The sequence below is a fragment of the Haemorhous mexicanus genome, chromosome 3 (genome assembly GCF_027477595.1).
Source record: "Haemorhous mexicanus isolate bHaeMex1 chromosome 3, bHaeMex1.pri, whole genome shotgun sequence".
NCBI lineage: Eukaryota > Metazoa > Chordata > Aves > Passeriformes > Fringillidae > Haemorhous > Haemorhous mexicanus.
This window is the reverse complement of record NC_082343.1, coordinates 54539647-54562485: the sequence shown is the minus strand read 5'-3', so window position 1 is coordinate 54562485 and position 22839 is coordinate 54539647. Positions and strand designations below refer to the sequence as shown.

Here is a 22839-nt window from a genome sequence, read left to right as displayed (position 1 = left end):
ACTCCACAAAATCAGCTGAACACTTTTTAAAATTAGGAGGAGGAGCCAAAACTGCAAATTTCCCCCACGATGGACCTGGAGAGTATATATGCTAGAAGAATTCAAAGATCATGCCACTAAATTTTCAAATAATGGTTTGGAAAATAATTTAGTTTTGTTCAGTAACTCCCAGGGAATGCAAATCCATTCACTGATAGATTTTTTTACTGAAAACCCTTATTTAAAATCTGAAGGTTGGTAATCTGAAGGTTGGTATGGTAAAATCTCCCAGTGTTACATGGCTTTGGAAGATTTTGGAAGAATCAACCTAGGAAGTTTAAGCAGTTATATTTTGGACAAGAAATCACATTTTTTAATATTTTGCTAAGTTGATTTATCTAGCCTTTTGAGCCCAAAAGTCACAAACTTGTCACAGCTTAGGGAGCAGGTTCATGTTCAGGTTTTAAAAAAATTTAGGGAAAGAGAAGGAAAAGCTGGACATTGGAACAAACAGATTCTAACTGGGAAAGTGAGCATATGAAGTGACACCTTGAAATATAAAAAAAGCTCTTCCATGAAACTTCAGAGCTATATTGTCTGAGGAATAATTTACAGGACTTCTTACAGATTGTGTCACACAGGCAACGCTGCTAAAGGAGGCATCTAATGAACAAAAATGTTTACTAAGCATAATGGAGAAATCAGTTCTTTCATCAGACATAGCTGGCATAACCTGGCATCCACAAACTATTTTAATGTTGTTATTGCACAACACCCAACAAACAAAGGAATCCAAGCTGGCCTCTCAGTTTAGACAAAGTCTGTGGTATTGACAGAAACAGACAGACATATTTTTACGATTTTCATTATTATGACAATAATTATGATGGTGCTGAGTGGGATAAACCTGATCTGGCATCTTATTCCAAAGTGACAAACTGAACACAAGGGAGACTTTACCAAATACTTTTTAGAGAAGGAAAGAGCATTACCTTCATGAAAGTACTCATAGTCTTTATTGAAGTCTTTATTGATGGTCTAAGAAGTTACGAAGGCAAGTTTGAAAGGCAGCATCTTTTATCAGAGGCAATATCTACCAGACAAGTTAATAAATCTGGGACAAAGGATGAGGTTTTTAGAAAAGCAGGCTTGTTCAGCTGAAAATGTGTCCATTTCTGTAGCCATATTCACTGATGTTATGAAAGATATTTTCTCCCTTCCACACCATGCCATTTTAATGGAAGAAAATACTCAGAGATCTTCCAAAAGAATGGACAAATATATTTATACAGTGATACCCTTTACATATAAAAAGTCTAATACTGAATGATTGTGGATGCCTCATTTACCCAAACTATTAGAGTTGCAGTATTTAGATCGTACTCTGCTTTGTGAATATGATGCCTGAAAATTACTGTTCAAAATGATTATGGACATTAATGGCATTTCACTTTCCTCATGGAGACCAGTACAATATGCTCCTGAACCAAATTTTACCTCAGGAAAATCTGGGACAAGTACACTGAAAACTGACATAGATCTCTTACTGGCTTTCCAAGTAGAGTGCATTTCCCCTTTTATTTTTAAGCTAAATCTGATTTACTTAAAAATATTGGTTGTGAAAGAGTTCAGAGACTTCTTGTTCTCCTCTTATATTTTATTTTCTCCGTTCTCTTTCTTCCACCATTCAGCTGGAAAGAGTTTATAAAGCTAGATATTTTTGGTGCAGTAGCTGCTGTAATTAAAGTTTAACATAGCATGCCAATTATAAGGCCAGGGTTCATGAAGGCATTGTGGAAATGGGTTAACATTTTATGGAACTTCAGCATCTGAGCAGAACAGTACAAATTAACCATCCTTGCATGCCCATTGAAATAGAAATCTGTAGGGTTCACCTATTCCTTCCATTCAACTGAGCTGACCTTTAAAAACACTTAATTAATTTTTATATGTGGTCATTTTTACATTATTAATCCATCACTAAGTGCCATAGCATGTGTTTCTTTCTCTAAAAGCTGTTGAATTTTGCAGTCTGATGGTAATTATTTAATACCTGCTAATCTCAAAGTATCCAGGCTCAAAATATCTTATTGAAAAAAAACCATGAATAAAAGCTAGTTCCTTTGTTCCTTTATTTACATGTGTTCTTTTTTTTTTTTTTTTAACAGATTTACCTACTACTTATACTGGTTAATATTTTACTGTGAAAATGTGCAGGAGAAAAAGAGGTGGAGAAAGAAATGAAAGCAGTCAGTTAATTCAGCTTTGACATAATTGAGACTATTTGGAAAATGTATTATCAAGGGAGTGATCACATTTTTTCCACATATTGTGCGAACAGGACACCCACATGCTTGATGAGACTAAAGAATTCCTTTCCTTGCTATTTTTTATTGCCGCTCACCCTTTTATAAACGATAATAAAAAAGAAATGGAATAAAACCCCGAGGCAAATAAAGATTTCCCAAAGATGAAACTGTGAAAAGGATCTGGGTTTCTTACCTTGGCAAAGGCTTCCTAGGTTTGCACAACTGGTTGGTTCAATTGAAGAAGAGGGAATTAGATATGAGCCTTTAAAAGGAGAAATCAAATAATTTAGAAAGGGTTAGTTACTGGGCCTAAAACACATTATATCCCACAGTGATGCATTCCTCTTCCTTATTTCTCTCAGTGGTAAAACTGATGCTGCCATTTGCCTATATGACTTACAAGTTTTCAGTTTCTGTTGCAGCTCAGGAATCCTTGAAAACCCTGCTGACTCGCAAGTTAGAGTCACTCACGTATCCTCCCGCGGTTATCTCAGCTTTCACTGAATAACATCACATTAAAGGAATGCAGCTTGTGTGTGCTCTGTGAAATGGGTTTAAGGAAAGGGGTCAGTGTGGCCACGGGATTTATGTGACTTTCACAACAAGGCGCGCCTTGGAGGAGCGACCACGCTCTGCTGCTGCAGCACAGGCTACCCAGCACACACTCGTGAGTAATCTGCCTGGGACAGACAGCAGCCAGATAAAAGGTGATTAAACTTGCTCCTCTGCCCAGGGCGAGGGTGTGATTAATATGCTGGTATGCATGACTTATAAACAGATAATGTTATAAGTCTGTACCTCTACGGAATTATTCATAACAACAAGCATTACGCTTTGATGATCTGGAGACAAAACCAAGGCACCTAAGAATGGCTACAGAAAAAGAACTGGTGCAACTGCATTAATTACACTTCACGTATCCCAGAGGTTCGGCTGCAGATACAGCTGCCTTTGCACACTGTGTTGAACACAAAGGGACCACGGAGCTCTGGCAAAATGTGAACCCACTAGGAGTTTTGCCCTTTTGGCTTTTGTTCTATCCACTTCAGAATCATGTTGAGTCAATGAGGTTCTCTCATGAAACACACTATCCTGCGAAATTAAGTAGCCACCACCCATCAGCTTGCAAAGATAGCTAAGAAAATATTTCCTATCATGCAAGAACAAATGAAGCGTGGAGCTTTGACACAGAAACTGTATCATGACACAGATAACACTACATGTGTTGCCAACAAATATAGTGTGTAATTAAAATAACAAATATTAAATGATACACAACAAATATTTAATTTCACTGATTTTTTTTTTTTTTTTAAATGGATTAAGAGATAGAGGCAAATTCACTTTCTTAGTACAATTATTATGAACTCCAGGAAGGATGTTCTAAGGGAGTGTACTCTCCACTGCACGTGGTGGGTTTTTTCTCCCAAAATAAATTTGTTAAAATTAAACAGTCAATATCAAAACCTACTCTCTTTCACCCCCGTTGTGTAACATGGAGAGAGGACATGGGAGTTGGCTGGAAATACTGTGGGTGTTCATATTTTCTTCGCTAAGTATTTTAAACAAGATTGTGATTTTATTTGGTGAAACTAAAAACAAAAATAAAATCCAAATTTACAAAACGTTTAAGTCAGAAGACTACTGCATTGATTTTGCATGGCAAGTGTATGGCAGCAAGGGGGGGTTACAGGGGCAGTTCTCTGAGAAGCCTCTCATAGAAGCTTTCCCTGTGTTCAATGGAGTCAATGCCAGCCAGCTCCAAGATGGATGCGTTGGCCAAGGCTGAGCCTGTAAGCAGCAATGGCAGTGTCTCTGGGACAATGGATTATAAAGGGGGAAAAGTTACTGCACAGCAGCAATTGTAGCCAAGAGAGGAGAAAGAATTTGTGAGAGCAAAATCTCACAGACACCAGGGCCAGTGAGGAAGGAGGGGCAGGAGGTGCTCCAGGTGCCCGAGCGCAGATTCCCCTGCAGCCCGTGGTGCAGACCATGGGGAAGCAGCTGTGCCTCTGCAGCCCATGGAGGTCCATGGTGGAGCAGAGATCCACCTGCAGCCCATGGAGGTCCATGGTGGAGCAGAGATCCACCTGCAGCCTGTGGAGGACCACAGGTCAGAGCAGGTGGATGCCTGAAGGAGGCTGTTGCTCCATGGAAAACTGGCACTGGAGAAAACTCCAGTGGCAGGAGCTGTGGACCCATGAAGACAGGAGCCCATTCTGGAGCAGATTTGCTGACAGGATTTGTCACCCCATGAACCTGTATTACAGACACATTGTGTGACACATCTCACTTCAAATGTCTAAAACTCAGACATCCATATCTGGTTGTCATGCTAGACTTTATAGCCAGTGGAGAGGAACAGGCACTCCCACAGCAAAAGAACTTTGCACTGAGACATCTTTTCCAGCATGAGACGCACTGACCTGTGGAATAGCCTTTTTGATTCCACTATTCATAAACAGCACTGAGAGCAATTATCTTAGCCTGAAACACTGGCCAGCTGCCTAAGGCAGACATATCCCACACTGAGTTAAAGCTGAGAGCAAAATTAAGGATTCCTTTGGCCTTTGGGAATGAGAAACCTATGAAATGCACATGAAAAAACAAACAATTGCAGGCATGGACAGATATGTGGCCATGTTACCCTTAAAATGAGTAGATCCTATCCTGTTATAGCTGTAGCCAGTGCAGGCTTCAGAGTCAGAACCAGAAGTTGATTAAATGTTCCTCAGTTTGCCGGCACTGAACTCTGAACTGGTGGGCAATACCCATACTTCTATCATTACCTAGGGAACTTGTTCTAAAATAAGTCTGGATACCTAGGCTGTGTATGCATACCTTTATATGCAATCTGCACAAAGGTATGGCAATAAAACCAGAATTCTGTCAAGTCTTATGCAAACACCCCACCACAACTGCACAGCTGTGAAAACATTAGTCTAAGGAATAAACTAATAAAAAGAAAAACTGTCAAAAGATTATCTGAAACAATTTGCCGGTGTTTTATGCCCCATAAATCTACTTGTAAAAGCTTTGTCTGAGAAACTATAAAAATAATACCCCTTGAAAATGTAAGCACTGTTCAGGCAAAGATATGTTGAGATCAGGCAAAGATATGTTGAGATCACTGCTAAATGCTTGGTTTGCTTTTTTTTAAGTCACAGGCCACTTCCTGGTGAAGCATTATTGGAGCTGTGTGAAAAACTCTTTTCTGCATAAATCCTTTCACTGCTGTTAAATGAAGCCTAATCAGAGTCAGCTCCCCAGTGTCAGTGGTTTATTCATGGTTGATAGCCTGACTCATCAACTCTCCTGTTGAAGGCTGATTTTACAAAGAAGGCTTTTACTTGGGAGGAGGAAGGGAAGACAATTCTGACAATTTCATCTCTGGGATTAGTAATGATCTTTGAAATGGCACTGCACCCAGAATTTTCTTTTAGGAATACTATGGCTCAGGAAAGCCTGTATCACAGAGGAAAGAAAAAGCCTGTATCACAAGGAAAGAAAAAGACTGGCTAGTGAGTCAGTTTCCTCATAGGCTTATTTAGAGACAACAACAAGGTTTTTATGCAGATACATTTTAAATTACTTGAATGGATGCTGGGCCTAAAGCAGGAACACTAATATACTTTTTCTGAAACAATGTTCTGCTGCCGGAAAACTATTGATAACTCACATCCCAGGAAATAAAGTTGTGGAATGAAAAAAATTCTATCTACAATATCACAGCTGTGATATTATATTTGTGTCTTAGGATTGTACTGTCTTTAGCAGAAAGAAGAACAAGACTCCTACTCCAGTCAAAATTAAATGAGATTACAGCTTTTACAGAGATAGGCTGTTTGGTAAAAATGTTTGGTACATCATGTTGCTGTTACATCATGGTGTAACAGAGTAAGAAGAGCACGATTTTTTGGTAAATTATTCTCTATCAGATCACTTTATACTGATGAAATAGAAACAACTATTTTTTTGTCAAAAAAAAAAAATGTTTTTGTCTAGAAAAAATGTTTTTGTTCATCACTCATGGTCAGATCAGCCTTTTCTTTGTTCTGGTAGAAAAGTGAAGGTAGCTAGTTGCTTGGGGTTTCATACAGGTGTTGATTAATTTTTCTTAGCAGAGGCATGCTGAGATCTTTCTTAGTAGTTCTAACTGCGAATTGAGTATCCCACACTTTGATATGAGTACAATAAAGCAAGAAAAGCAGCTTTTTTAGCCACCTTAATTCCTCAAGAACTACTAGATGCAGAAACTAGAATGCCTTAGTGATGGCAGCTTCTCTTCTAAACTAAGGATTCTCAGAATGCTGACAGATGCTCTGTCAAATATACAAAAAAATACTCCAGAACATTTATGTGAATCAAGTGTCTGAGCCATAAAATGAGAATAGGTTGGTAAATGTATTGGAATTTATCTTCTGGAATAATCTACAGGAAAAAACACCTTCAGTAAGTACCAGTTAAAAAAAGGACTGATAATATGTCATCATGAAGAAAAAATCTTATGATTTTTATCTCAAGCTCTTCCTTTCTGTCCACCTCTTCTAATTTAATATTTTATTCTAGTTTCCTGTCACCTATGCACTGCTTTTGTCAACGCTCTTGCTGGCTCTGCATATACAGCTAGCATGGGCTCCTCTGGCTAATCAAAGGCGGGTATAAAAACATTTAGTAATTTTTTCTATTTTTTTCTCCAGAGATCACAGTAATCTTATTTGAGGCTAGTAGGTACTCGCCATCATTCCCCTTTTGTATGAGCCAATACGGAATGTTTAGGATATCCTTGATCTACAGATCATTTCAAGCAGCAACTCAATAAACTTAGGGGACTTGTCCTTTTCCTTTAAGGAATCAACTCCATGACTTTCAAAGCCTCTCTTCATGGTAAGTGGTGAGCTAAACTCTAATAAAGGTAAGACCTTCCTATTTTTCTTTCATGAGAATGCTCTAATTTTTTTCCATCTTGGTATGTGGTATGTTCAGCACAATACAGAAGTGTGGGGGGGGGGGGGGGGAATAAGCAAAAAAGTTTTGGCAAGGCATACTCACCACAACTCAAATTGTTTTCTGCTTTCAGCGCTGAAGTTGGAATACTCCAGAATTCATTTTCCCAGTCTACAATGTTTCCTTTCACATCGCAGCTGAGGTTGGCCAGTGTTTGCGCATTCATGGTGAAATTCCAGAGGCGGAAGTTGTAAATGTCCCCATTTAGAGAGCTCACTTCATTGCTGTTAGAGCCCAGCACCAGCCTCCCATTTCCAGGGATAACTTTGTGAACGATCTCTGGACAGTCCACCACATGATAGGTGCTTTTGGCATATATACCTATAGTGCCCCAGAAGCTGGCCCATACAACACACAGCTGTTGAAAGGTTCCTGTGAAAAACTCTGCATTTCGGGGCAGTGCATTCTTAAGGATGCACTGTGTGCCTGAGATGGACAGAAAATGGCCTTTTGTGGTCTTCCCGAAGCTGAAGAGCTCTCTCAACAGTGCATCAGTGTAGGAGAAAACCTTCCAGTCGTCGTTGTCATCGCTGCTGCCCTTGGTTGCTTCAAAGCACAGGGTAAACTGCCGAAGCTCTGGCACTGAGACAGTCTCTGCCACAGACACAGCATCGATGTCAGGAACCTGGGGAATGATGACTTTCTGATTCCTCAGAGACACGGCAACTAGAACCAAGAGCAGATATGTAAACTATCAAAAAAAATTTCATCATGTAGGAATAAATGCAGACTGGCAGCAGGGGTTAAAGTAACATTCATTAAATCAAACATTCATCAGGTTGTTTTCATCACTGTAGTATACCAGCAGCACACACCAAGGGGAATTTGACTTGAGCTAAATTGTGTTAAGGGCAATATTAGGACATATTACCTACTGACCTCCAACTTTGCTTCAACTCACTTAGTAAAAATTACTTCTCATTCATCTAGCAAGGATGCATTAAGCAATGAGATAAACCAGTTATTTGAAAAACACAGTATGACATGCTTTTAAGATATATTATTTTAATTACTTGTCTGCATGACTGCATTACACCAGTGAAGTTCGTCCCTTCCTTCTTTTAAATATCACAGTAGAAGAAAGGCCCCATTACAATCCTTGGCAAACTGGAGCCTTTTGTTGCAGAATTCAGCTAATGGGTATTTCTGCACAGCATTAGGCATCTTCTCATTTTGTCCCCAGCAGCTTTCTGGTCAAATACTGCAATTGTGTGCTCACGAATATTTCTATCCAAGCTGTTCCCTATTTACTAACAGTTGGGTCAGCAGTTTTGGACTTTGCACAAGTATCTAGAAATTTCTAGTCCTACAGCAATTTATGTATTGCTGTAAGGGTATTTAGGCAGAATTGCTTTAATTGCTGTTAAGTATGCTCATTTGCATGGGCAAAATAACAACCACTAAATGAGAAAGTATCACATGACACATACTTTTTCTCCACGAGTACATGAATGAAAATTCTGTTCACTGTATTTCAGAGAACATTATTTTTCGAATGAGAATGTTAATATGCTCAGTTTTATTGTCACATTTATGGCAGCACAATTCTTACAGCAAATTTCTCCACAGAAAAATTCCGGTTACCATTCATGCAAAGGTCTTTGGTACAGATTGCAACAGCTCTCGGTTTTACTTCTGGCTCCTCAGTTCTGCCTCAGACCCCTATCTCCTGCAAATGTCTGCTACCTCTTACACATTTTCACAGCGTATATGCTGGAAATGAAACTGTTTCTTGCAGAACAAGAAGAATAACTGCCACAGTAGTTAATTCCCAGTCTCCTCTGGGAGTTATCAGCGATGTCACAACACTTACACTAATTACTACACCTATTCTCTTCTCAGATTGAAAGAAAACCCTTTCAAACATGAGAGTGTGAGACTTGAGGGAAGGGTGACTGTCACGCCATACCCAGGAAAAGTCACAGATACATGGTGTATAAGGATTCTATGTTGTCTGTGGCACTGCAAATTCCCTTTGCCAGCTGCCTGCAAAGACTCTGAGCTCTGAACTACCATATTTGGATATACACAAGAACATAATTTGACCAATATATTACACAGTAAAATAACATAAAGCATTGCACATTATCTGCCAACCCAGCAACTGCATAATAGGAGGGAAGAGAGAAAAATACTGGGCTTTTATAGTTACTGGATTTACTTCATAGATTTATTTTTCTTCCCAAGGGAAAAAGCATGCTGTAACAATTTTATAGATAGAAAATGCGTTCAACTCTCCATTGAAAACAGGGGCATTTTTTTAGCGGGTTAATTATACTGTAAGCTCCTTTACGTAACATGGAAAGTGTTCCAGAAGAAGCGTAAGGATTCAAGACTCGAAAAAGAAGAAAGCTTATTCACATGAGCACTATCCAGACCAGGTGGTCAGAACAGTTATGGACCACCTGGTCACATTTAAACAGTACAGAAAGAGAAATAAACGGGAAGGACTTTGCTCCCGTACTGAAGAAGTCGACTCAGTTTTCCTGTACTCATTGTACAGATTTAACCACTGGCAGCTTCTCCATGTACTGAAAAGACAAAACTGACAAGTGTTTTGTCCGCATGGAGAAAACTGAATCCTGCCATCAATATTAAATGCAGATCTCTTTCCTGGTTGCTGTTACATAGTCAGTCATCACACAGATGAATTTAAGTGTTAGTTTCAGAGAAACTGGTTATTCTCTGAGGAAGAATATACATATATTCTTGGAATATTCATCCAGGTGTTTCAGAATGCTTTCAGAATGATGCTAATTTTTTTCTTTTAGGAAGATCCTGAGATTAGCTCATCTGGTTAGAGGATGGTGTGAATAATGCCAGGGTTGTGGGTTTGATCCCTCTATGGGCCATTCACACCATAGCTGGACTTGATGATCCTTCTGGGTCCTTTCCAACTCAGACTGTTCTGTGATAACTGGATTACAATGGGCATGGGGTTTTTAACACTTTTTTAAATGAAGAACATACAAACATATAAACATCTACCTTACTTGCATCTCACTGTCTCACATCTCATACACCCCTTCACACATAAGCAAGCCAGGAGTCCTCTGGCTCTATTTTATAATCCCTTGCAGGGAACACTGTCTCCTGCAAGCTGATGGGCTTTTCGGTATAGTTTGGTGCTTAAAAGGTGCCTTCTGCTGCTTCTAGCTCCCCAGCTTTCATCTTCCCTGTCTTTGAGGCTGGAAGAAATGTGAGACTTTGATGAGGTCTGCAAGTGTCCACATACGAAGTATGTTTGGGGCTGTATTGTTCCTACCTCAGTGAATTGTGCTTTTAATTTGGGTTACTGCAGTCATGGTTAACTGTATGCTAATTTGTCTCAAGCATTTTGGCACTAACACAGGTCTGTTGGCTCTCCTTCCTCCCCTTTTGGTGACTGACTTCTACTTACTGGTGGAGTTATTACTTACAGCTAAATGTTACTAGGAAATTATTTACCATGACAGCTTTTCAGCCTCTGTAAATTGAGATAATTCCCCTAAGACTAGCAAAGCTAGATTGGTTTACTGCAGCTGAGGATATGGCCTGTCCATCTGCTATTGGTGTGTTGCAGGAGGTGGCAGGCAGGAAACAAACATTTGTGTGGGTGGCCAATTTGATATGGACAACAAGACTCTGGAAAACTCAGTTTGAAACTTAAATAAAACTGAGCAGTCACACAAAGGTTGTTCTATTCCCCAACTAATTCCCTCCCACAACTCACTCTCTTATGTCTGTCTTTCCCCACATGTATTTTGTCTTGTATACACACTGCACATTAGGATGTTTGTATCACTAATGTCTTTTTAAACTTCATTTCTAGATAGCAAATTGTGTCTTTGAATGGCTTTATACTTTCCAATTGTGCATTATTTTCTGAAATTCAAAGAGGAACAAACACATTAATTTTATTATTATATATAAAATATAATTTCTTAGAAATGGAAAAAAATATAACAGCATTCCCCTAGTTCTGGGAGAAATTAATGCTTTTGCTGCCACGTCACATTTTTAGTAGTTTAAGATGGTGTCAGCTTGAACTACAAGCTTTGAAACTTGATGTGAAGTGAGGGGGTGTGCAATTTTTCACATGACGTGAAGTGAAGGGGTGTGCAATCTTTTGGATGGCTTTGGAAACTCTCTGCAAGCATAGCAGAGCATACAGGCATCTGCCATGTGGATGCACTGCCACTTCTGTGTGTGTGCACATTGATGTGCTATTTTCCACATGCTTTTATAACTTGAAAGGAAAGCAGCACATTATGATCCCTTTTCCCAGACTCTTTTCTGTACCCATTTCCAGGTTATGATCTTTGTCTCTAACTATGTTCTGAAAGTAACACAATTGCACAACTGTGAGCAATAAGTAGAATAGAGTTATAATTTGCCCTAGAAGAATGCAGACAGCTCTCCCAGCATTCACAGTCAAAATCAAGATGTCAGGTGAAAGTTACACCTTTGGAGTAATGAAGCCACATGAAGCCAGTCTCAACCTTGGTGCTTAACAGCAAGCCTTAACACAGAGCTTCTGAACTAATATATATGTGAAACATTAAAATATAAGCCACTGGTGAAGGTCTTTGGTACTTTCACTGGCACTGGAGAATAGCCTTCTTTTTCAACATAAAAGGCTATCTTTCAAGACTATTTGCTAAATGCAATACTAGTGCTCAGTTTAAGGTGTGCAGCCACCACAAAAAGAATGTCTACTGAGAGCATGCAACTGGAAACCATAAGCCTGAAGTGGAATGAAAGTGAGGGCCACTCAGTGACTGTCCTAATGCCCTTCGTTACCTCACTGTCCTTTACTGTCTAGTTAATCCTAATTAATGCTCCAGCCAGAAATTATTTGTACACTTATCTTCTGGGGAAAAAAGCATGAGTGTCTTTTTAAAACCTTTAAAGTCATTGTTACATATTTAGGGAAGGGAAAGAAAGGTCAAGGAACTGGGATGACAGGCAGCCATTTTGCAATGCCAGCTTACCCCTGGGAGTTTGTTCCAGAGGCTGGATGAACCCTGAGAAGTTCTGCTTTCTGCACAAACTTCTCCCACTGCTGGGAGTTACACTGGGCCACAGGTCCAGGCTGATCTTTCTGGCTCAACTAAGTTGCCTCTCATGCTCTCCTTTAGGTTTCTATGTCCCTCTGCAGGTATGCTGACCTGAAAGACACCTATCCTGCTTCCAAATCCTCCAGCATAAATTGGCAGGAAGAGAACTGTTAGGCCCAAAATCTCTGCATGTGAAAAGTTTCTCTAACACACTTCTTGTCGTGTCCTGGAATAAAATAATTTTGATCCAAAGAAAAATAAATTAGCTAATAAAAGATACAAGATAACCCTGTGAAGTGTAGCCTCACCCATTCATTCTCTTCTTGTGGAGGACTTGATTCCTCTGGGAAGTCATTCTAATCCTTATAGGACATTTCCTTATAACATCTATAATGGGATGAAATGCTTTGGACTTACTTACTTCGTACATAGCTGGCATTAAAGCCTTTCTTTTGGATACTGAAGTCGCTTTTAAATGACACAATCATTTCATTTCCGGTAGAATTATAGGATAATCCTTTGGCAGTGATGCCACAAAGGTTCATTGGGCTTTCTCCATTGTCTAATGTCAGTGAATCATAAATGCAGCCCGGAGCTTCTTCAATGTCAAAATCAATAAATGTTAGCTGGATGATAAATCCATGAGGCGCTCGGATGATCCACTTGCACGCTTGGCTGTTGGGATAGTCACTGGGGAAGCAGGGCGAAGTGAAAACTCCAGAGGGGTCAGTTAGCACAGTCCTACAGTCATAGCATCCATGAGCTGACGATGGAAACAGAAAAAAGCTGGAGGTCAGGCAGAGACGTAACTTAAGAGTAAAGTAACCATCCACACAAGAACTAAATGTATGTCTATACAGAAAAATAGAGATGGGAGGAAGAAAGGCAAAAAAAGGCCTTGTTTCTAGTGGGGAAAATGTTGGAGGAATAGCATAGTAAAAGCCTATTTTATGTAAGAAATCCTATAGCAAAGAAATATAAATTATATTGCTAAACAATAATTCGTACACATTATATATATATATATATATATATATATTTACCACTTATATTGGCCTGATAAAGGCAAAGTGAAAGCAATGGTCTTCAATTGAGAAAGGCAAATTTTAAAACTGCAACTTCTTAAAAGATTACTGGTATCATTCACATTTTTTTGGCTGCTGGTCTGACTGTAGGTTATCCCAACTGCTCTATGACATGCTGTTGTTTCCAGAGAAGTGTCCCTGGAAAGGAGCAGCACAAGAGTTGGGCTGAAGAGCAGCAGAAGCAGCAGTCCCTGAAGGTTAGTCATCTGCATTTCCAGCTGATGCATTCCACATCACCCAGAAGGGTAGCACTGAGCTACTGGCTTTTGAATCAACAGTAAATTACTGTGTCCTTCCCATGCTGACTCAGCTCCATTGACATATTTGTGGCAGTCAGGCTGTAGGAAATTCTTGCCCTATTTGTCATACTCCTTTGCTCACCTGCTGTGTTTACCCATGAGAATTTCAAGCCCAGTTAGTGCCCAGGGTTGCATTTCTTGTTTGGTTAACATTTGCTCATTTATCATATATTTACTTAGTGTATTATATGATATAATTACCATGAACCGCCTGCTGCTGAAATCTGTAACAGTTTGCAAAAGCAGCACTGAACAAAATAGGTGGCAGCTGAATATCACCAAGAGATAACCAAAGAAACTAACTGGCTCATTTATGCTGAATTACTTTGCAAACATTTCATCAAGCCACAACCCCGTGTCAAATCCTACAAGGATGAAAAACCGTGAATTATTAGTTGCTCAAACTAAAAACAACCTAAAATGTTTCTGAGTGTAAATTACATACAGAACAGTTATAAAGTAGGAATAAATGCAACTAATTCCTCCAAAGAGCCAGTTGAGAGGTATATTTTACAAAGTTTTTATAATTTTTATTTGCAAAGCATGAATTCATATGGCCCCAATGAAGTAAAGAGACTGTTTGGGCTCTCAGAGCCAAATGCAGGCTGGTTACACCAGGAAAGCTCAGTGGGACACTTCTTTGTTCAAGTGAGAAAAAAATGTTGTCTGAAAGATTTACTGGTAGCAGTGGAAAGAAGTGGTGCTCCTGGAATTCAAAAACTAGACCTGTGAAGTACAAACAGAAGCATGCCAATTTTTAATTTCCCTGCAAATCTTTGCAGTCAGAGGACTATGCTCACCTGCACTGCAACCCTGGTATTCCATTTATTAACCAGAGAGGGAATATTTACTTATTAGTGATTATGAATCCTGCAGTTGTACAAACAGATGACAGCTTCATCCAGCGGATTTTGCACAGATAGGTGTCAGCTTTCAGAGAAACACCTTAGACTGAGAGGAGGAGGAGCAGGAAAAGCATGCTGTGTGCCACAAGCCACTGGAGGCTGTCTCCCAGTCCAGGGCAAGTGAGCCCCTACAGGGCAGAGCCCCTGTAAGATGGCTCTGGCTGGAGCTGTCTCCAGCTGGAAGGCTCTGTGCTTCAGGATCCTGATTGCCAGGACGAGGGCTAACAGGGGCTGGGGATTTGGCAGCACACCTTACTCACTCTCCTTCTCATTCCTGCCAGAGAAACAAATGACACAGAGCTCTCTGGGTAGTTGAGAAGTTTCTTTGGGCACTCAGACAGACCTGAAGCCAGGGACTAAAGTCTTAAGTGATGTAAATACATACAGGAACATGGGTGTTAATGTACGCTGTTAATGTACACTTGTGTTAACGTCCACTGGTTGATCCTGGGACACCTAAAGTAATCTTAAGGGCATTATAGGAGATTGCCAAACCAGAGAAAATATGCTACTTGTCAGTAAAAGTGTATGTCCCTAATTGGTAGAATATTACACTCAACCTGAGACTGGAAAAGTCAAATTTGTCCATCAGAGAGAACTCTGATGTTCTTTGTGTTTATTAATTCTATTGATCATCAGCAACCACAAACAGGACTCAGCTTTTCTATTTCTCTCTCCCTCTTGAGTATTTATCATTGTTTCTAGGCTGCGTAAAAATTAAAAGCCAGTACACATAACAAAAAATACTCTTATCTCTGATGACACCATAAATATTAAAAGATAAATGCTATTTATTATTTTTTTAATAATTTAATATTTGCAGAAATGTATTCTCACTTTATTATATCCATATTGTTTTGTTGATTATACAGAACTAAAGCAAAAAAACCAGCCCCTAAATTTAGGTAGAAAAATAACTGCTCGAAACTTTGCATGCACAGAAGAAACAGATTTTGTAAGTAAAATGGTTGAGTTTTTGTTTTAAGTGGGTTGGCTCCATTTTGGTATAGTAGCTATTCTGTCCATGACTGCAATTTGAAGGAGAAATATCCTGTTTTCATGCAAATGTCCACAGTAGTAAGTAAAAAGAAAAGAAAACAAACAACAAAACTATATATAAACAGAATGGTTTTAATGGAACGTTTTGCACAGCTTCTCATGAGACAGTTATTTTTCTATAAACATCACCTATTTTACTCATTAAAGAGAAAAATTGCTGTGGCAACGTTAGGCTGTCAGCCAAAGTTGACAGATATTTTGCAATCCCATTGGCCCAGAGCAGTTCTGAACAGTGGAGAATGAATACTTGTTGCAATACACACCACAAACATTTCTAGAAGCAGTCCAAGATATTTTATTGATTTTAATGGGAACAAATTTAGCTATGATCTTCCTGGTTAGGAGCCCCACATATCCAGAATCTGCCTGTCAAATAATTTTCACCACCATAGACCAAAGGAAATTCACTGTTTAAATATATTTTGTACAATAAAGGCCTTTCTCTTTCTCCTCCTCCATTCTTTCCCAAACCAAAATGAGCATCCCTTTCAAATAGAGAAATCAAGGACTTAATTTCAACATTTCCTAAACTGAAAGCTTCACTGGGCAATTCATTTGTTTCCATCATGCGCATACATGGGAGTATGGTATCAATTTTTTTTCTGCATCATACTCATACCTCCCATGGTAAAAGAATATTGAACTATTTAGTGTGATACTTCAACACTAAACTGAAAAGGGAAAATAACAAATTCCTCTGGAGCTAGTTAGAGCTTTCACCAAAGTTATTTAAGTGATTAAAAAATGTTAATTGACTTCAGAAGTGGAATAGACTGTAGGGGAAATGGCTTTTTCCTATCATGGCACGGAGATAATGGGCAAAAATGGAACAACTTTCCACAGATTTTTGGTTCCTCACAAATGAAATAAAACTACTGATTTTCCTTAACTACCTTGTATTTGTACAGGGTTTTATATGTGCAAAGCACATTACCAATGACTTTAAACTGTAGCTGGGAGAGCACTTTGACAATCTAACCCACTGTAGAAAATCCAAAAATGAGTATGTAGTGCCCAACTGAAAATTTTGTTCAAAGCAATTTTACCACTTTCAATAAGAACTTATCAGTAAAAGCAGGAATAGAATCCCGTTTTCACAGTTGCCAGTTTTCCTAACCATGAAACCATTCCCTCTCTTCTAGGATTTCCCTGACTATTTAACACACATACCATTTAAATTGTGTGAGACAGAAAATACCCTTTCCTAATCCTTCCTGCACCACGCTCAATCATCTGATGACTGCCCTTAAACTGAGGGGACATATCTGACTCATTAATGATTGCACCACACAAACAACCAAGTGTATATGCAAACCTCATATCCTATGAAACCAAATTAATTGTCCAGCTTGTTCTGTCCACTGATTTCGCCTCTTTAGAGTCCTAGCACTGAATTCCACCATATGAACTCATCAAGACAACTGCAAGTACTGATATACACAATTTCAAAAGTGACTTTCATGAGTAATTTTTGGGAAGCTAAAGCCCACAGCCAGACACAGAGCTACAAAGCCTAACTGTGGATTTGGGAAGGAAACAGTCTTGATATAATCTTATCCCATATGTATGTACTTCTCTTTTTTTTCTTGAATGACTAACACATTCCAGCATTTGCCTGCAAAATCTGTGGTAATATTCGTATTTTCCTCTAATTTCTCACACTTCTCTACTTCTCTCCATTGTCATTGTTTACCCCTAAAACCTGTATTTTGTCCTATTATACTCAGCATTTCTTTCTCAGGCATGAGTTTTGACCTCTACCTCCCCACCTGCTTTCATTTCTGCACTTATCCAGCCATGGTGAAGTGCTGGACAACAAATTTTGTTCAGCCAAGAATTTTTACAAGAGTGCAAAAGCAATCCATTTTGGAACACTGTCTATTTCAGCCCTAAAGACCCAAATTTTGTGAAGGTTAGGATCAAACGAAAACAAGGTCACTGTGGGGAAAAAAGCCCGTACTTGCGGGTTGTGCATTATCCAGGTTTTTTTCACACTAAGTTATGCTTTGCACTGGAGCTTTCTTTTCACAGCTGGAGCACACAAAGTTTCCCACCTGACAGTAGTGTAAATGACTCCACATGCTTAGGCAGTAGCACAGGATACCAATGACAACTGGAGTGGGTTGTATTAACACTACTAGTATTTTTTTTTTAATACATTAAAAGGTTCCCTCATAAAACAGAATGCTTCTGGATTTCATTCTGGCATAAAAATTAAATCTACTTCTCTCTGTGGATGATAGAATTTTTATATAAAAACATCCTGAAATAAATCTATGTAGGTCTGGAATTGAATTTTCAGAAAGAAAACCCAAATATTTTATGTAAACTCTAGTCATATTCAAGTGAACAACAACATCTCCCCTGCCTGACAGAATTAGGCCAATTCTAAGCCACATAAAATCTTAGCTAGAGTGCCTAGCACTTCAGACATAAAAAAGCAGTACAGAATTAATTATAATTTGCTTTCATGTTGACATCTGAGAATTTTAAAGCACTTTACATATATTTTAAAAAGCAGTACTAACAAAGATGGTCATTTGAACTGAGAAAGAACATGCAGGTGACACAGCAGAGGCACTTGCAAGTGTGTGGTGATGCCCAAAATAAAAGAGAAAATTTACAATCATTTCGTGTCACAGCGTAAAAAAACCACCTAGTTCAATGAACATTGGGTGGATAAAAGTTTTCCTTTGTAAGAAGCAATTAATTGTTCAGGGGTTTTGCTATTTCAAGGATATCACAACACAAATATGGCCAAACATTAGGTTAGATGTATTTATGACTGCAAATAGATGGGTGAATGAGGTCAGCAATGGGCACACCTGCAGACAAGCAGAAGGGCCAAACCACCAAGATGTGGGTGGGCTGGAATGGCTACAGAACAAACAAACCCGTGTTATTCCAGCAAGACACAAACACCAAACCAAAAACAGCTATCCTATGGCATAGGCTTGGACAGTAGCTTATCTTCACCTCAAATATAATTTTGAACGTAAAGGCAATCTGTAGATCTAGAAAAATGTGCATATGCAAAGTGGGAGCATATTAACTGCAGAGAAATGTCCCACCATTCACTCTGACCATAAAGTAATAGTCTGCTCTGCTTACTCACATTTATGCTAGTAATGAGATAAAACCTCTTCAGTTTGCTTATGCAAAACAGGAAGCCTAGAACTCTTCTGGAGCCTCTGCAGACCAAACCATGTACTCTGCTCTCTGCAGAACCCACACTTTGATAGAGCTCAGTCTGGGAAAGTTCAAATGAGGAGATGTGGCAGGTTTATTTTTGCTTTTTTATTTACTTTCCAAATTGTAGAAGCTGTAGGATCTTTCAAAAAGATCTTTATTCTGCTACACTATGCTGATAAAAACTACTATGCACCACTCCTAACTTAATGTTTGCAGCTACTGTAATGGTCAAGTTAAACAGACAATCCTAATTCTGTTTAAACATTTAGATTTAAAAAATAAAATAAAGGATTATCTCTGCAATAAACAGAAAGCATGTAAGACTCATTCTGATGTCTACAAAAGTTTGTCCCTTCACAAACAATGTTACCAGGTTGAGGTCAACTGCTTGGAAATATGACTGTGATTGTGTATAAATGCAGATACCCCTGGACTTGTAATCATCATATGGAGCAATATCTACTTTAGCATTTCTACAATGTTTGTACAACATTCCTAAAATTTTTAAAACATTTCTACAACAGCTCTAAATTTCCAAAAGTGTTGAGCAAATCCTATAACCTCACAGATATGCTTTGAATTTAAGCACGGAGTTAAAATTCAGTGACTGTTTAAAGTCCTTTTCTGCACAATGGTGTCTTTGAGTTCTGTATTTGAAGCTTTGCAGTCCTGTCTTCAGCCTTGCAGCCCCCTCAAGGCTGAATGGGAGAGCATGACTCCCTAACTGCTGCTGTCTGAAAACCACAAGGGAGGCACCGCACAGACTTGAACAGCGAGGAAGGCTCTGCCATCCTCTCTAGGTCTGACCATTTTCTTTGCCTTTCAATGAAAGGAGTAACCACTGGACCAACACTGGCAAACACCCATTCAGGGAGAGAGATCCACTCTCAAACACAGAGGATGCTTATGGAAATGTGGTTTCCATGTAACTAAGTAATGCGGATTGAATTTGGTGGGAGAAGGAGGTTGATTTTTTACACCAAACTGCAATGAAACAGTTCCTTCCAGACTTTGAATTTCCTTACCAAATTACTTTATGCCTAAAGACCAGGAAAGGTAAGGTTTAATTCTAAGTCAGCCATGAACTTCCTAAAAATCTCCTTTTATTCCCTGCCTCCCCACTCAAAAATATAAGCATTATTCCTCTGTGTAGGGTTCAAACCCATCCCACCACCCTTTGTTAGTAGGATGTTACACTAACTTTCAGCTCTGCAAAGGCATCGGTAGCAGGCTTTGATGCCGGACAGTTTGGGTGTGGAGAAATATATTTCAATTCACCCTTGAGTTTTTTTAAATTTCTCCAAACACTGAACAGTCAAACTGCAGGTCATAAAAATCCCAGGCAGTGTAGTGTGGGTCATCAAAAAATGGAACTGAGTAAAATTTAAATAATTTTTTAAAACAGTCCTAAATATTTTTTTACTATTAATAGCTGTAGAATACACAGAATTCCCAACAGGATAAATACTACAAGTGTTTCTGTGAAATCACTTGCATAGACTCATCAGTAATATAACCAGCATATTTTATAAAATAAAATTTTATAAGCTTTATATGAGTAAAACTTTACATTATTCTCCTACAACACATAATCAGATGTATTTTGCAGAGCACAAGTACAATAAAGTTGTAGTTAGCAAGAATCTTTTGTATCTATGTTATTCTTCATTTGCAAATGTGACTCTTTTGGTTGATCTGTGAGGAATCACTATTTTAAGCACTATTAAAAACTCAGTCCAGACTCTCATTCTGCATCATTCCCATTGCCTCATCTTCACAGTACTCCTTGTACCCAGCAAGAATTTAAAGCCTCCATATTCCTGACTGGAAATAGCACATAACCCTGGCAGAGTCTTTTATAATTCAATGAAAGACAAGATTGTGCTCTCACAAAATAATTCAACAATTTGGTTTTGGCCACTGAAGCCAGGAGACAAAGAGCGTACTATGCCCTGGCCAGCCCTATCAGCTTGCCTTGCATCATCGTTTGCTGATGCATTATGTCCTGCAACATATGCTTTGAATGGATGAACTGCCTGGCACACCTAGGAATAATAAAATGTAAGGAAAAAAAAAATCTCCTCACAGGCTAGCATAGAGACTAATATGAAAGTCTAATTGTTGTCTCTGAATTCACTTATTATTTCTGCTTCCTGTTGCTCTAGCCCATATTGCTTATCAGTTTATTAGCAAGTTATATTTGTCATCACATGGAATTAGAACTGATTATTTTATCTCTTTTGTAAGACAAGGACAAAGCACTTAATTAATGAAATGATATGTGGCAAATTGAAAACTGATAAAAGACAATATTTTCTCTTTCGTAACCATGCCAGCCTGTGAAACTCGGACCTGAAAACTATGAAAGCAGGGAACATAAAACTCAGAAAGTGCACAGACATTTTCCTAAGAATCTAATAGGATCTCTGAATCCCTCCAGACATAAAATAACTGATGAGACATAACTGTAAGAAATTGTAAACCTCATGGCTTATGTTTAAAATTAATCTTAACCAACTGTCCAGGAACAGCACTAATAGCTCCACCTTGGTTGAGGACACAATCCCAGTCTCCTGCCCGTACGGCTGCAGCTCAAGGCCAGCACAGGTCAGAGGCCATTCCCAGCATGCAACCTGGATGCAGCTACCCCAGTTTTTGGAAGGGAGGCACTTGCATGAGCTGGCCTCTGAGGCAGAGAGCAGACGAAGCCACGTGAGGCCGAGCACAAGGCTCTATCTTGTGTATCTTTCAGAGGAGCCAATTGAGCAGTTCTCATTAGTTTTGATGTTCCAACACTACACAGAAATCTGGGAGAAACAGGTGGCATTACATCCTGTTTCTAACATGATAATCAAAATTATCTTTCAGGATACACTTGAGGTCAGTAGCAGTAATAATGTAACAAAAAAATTCAGGAAGAGCAAAGCTTAATTTTCAAATCAGGTTAAGATTAGAAAAGCAGACATGAGAATAGTAAATTACTGACTCAGGAAGCATTTACCATGAACATAGGCAGTAACCAGCTACTACTAAATCCAGTAGCAGGTTGTTCACTAAAACCAGAAATCAGCAGAAGCTGATTTGCACTTCCTCTTGACACAACTGTGTAACATGGTCCTACACTGAGAGGGATTATGTTATTTATTTTTTTCATAAATAAATATATAAGCAACAGCTTGACTGCTAATCCTTTCATTAAGCACACAGATGGACTGGAACTTTACACAGCTTTAAGATATATCATTCATATCCAGGCTGTGGACACTTTGGACAGGACATTTCAGGGAACTGACATCTTGACTTCTCAAGATTAGCATCCTATCCAGGCCTCAAAGGAATCATTCAAGTACCAACATTATAAGTATTTGTTGTGTGCTGGATCTCTAAAACTTTATGATAGTCTTGGAGAGGTAAGAGCTGAAGCTCTTGAGTGGGATGCCAGCACAATACAGAGACCATTAGAGATTCAGAGTGTTTTAAGATATTCTCTATTGCCCCCAGGCCCCATTTTATGCTGGAATTCAGTAGGTATTTATTTCTGTACAGTTATCATTGCCAGTAAAAAAGCTCTGACCCCTCTTGATCACTCTAGCCCAGATATCCTACTCCCTGAGAGCAGCTGACTTTATCACAGCAGTGACTCCAGCAGGTTTTGATTGATCTGGGAAATTGAGGGAACCAGCTACAATAGAAGAAAATACGTTCAGAGCCAGGGTGGGGGCCCTGCACTGCCTGTTTCCCCTCAGTTGTTTGGGTTTGTGCCAATGAAAATGGAAGTGGAAACAAACACACTGACTGGGTAAATCAGCCCTGACCCATATGACTGGAGTTCACGGTGTAGACAAAGTTATGGATTTCCCCCAGAGGGAGGGGGTAATGTGAAAATCCTGTGTTACACCCATTGTAACTTAAGAATATTTTCATTGGCATTCCTGTGATAATCTTATAAAAATAACAGAATTGAC

General features: G+C 39.0%; 1 protein-coding gene across 7 annotated transcripts in view; it reads right to left on the bottom strand.

Moving 5' to 3' along the window:
- Positions 1-22839, bottom strand: part of ADGRG6 (adhesion G protein-coupled receptor G6) — a 125144-nt gene that overhangs the window by 54775 nt on the left and 47530 nt on the right. For 6 of the 7 annotated variants that reach the window (XM_059841853.1, XM_059841856.1, XM_059841857.1 and 3 more), the window contains 3 exons: positions 12756-13097; positions 7341-7961; positions 2482-2550 (listed from right to left, as the gene is read on the bottom strand). In XM_059841853.1, coding sequence (XP_059697836.1) covers positions 2482-2550; positions 7341-7961; positions 12756-13097 — 1032 coding nt within the window. The remainder of the gene's footprint in view (positions 1-2481; positions 2551-7340; positions 7962-12755; positions 13098-22839) is intronic. The other variant, XM_059841859.1, reaches the window with a different exon arrangement.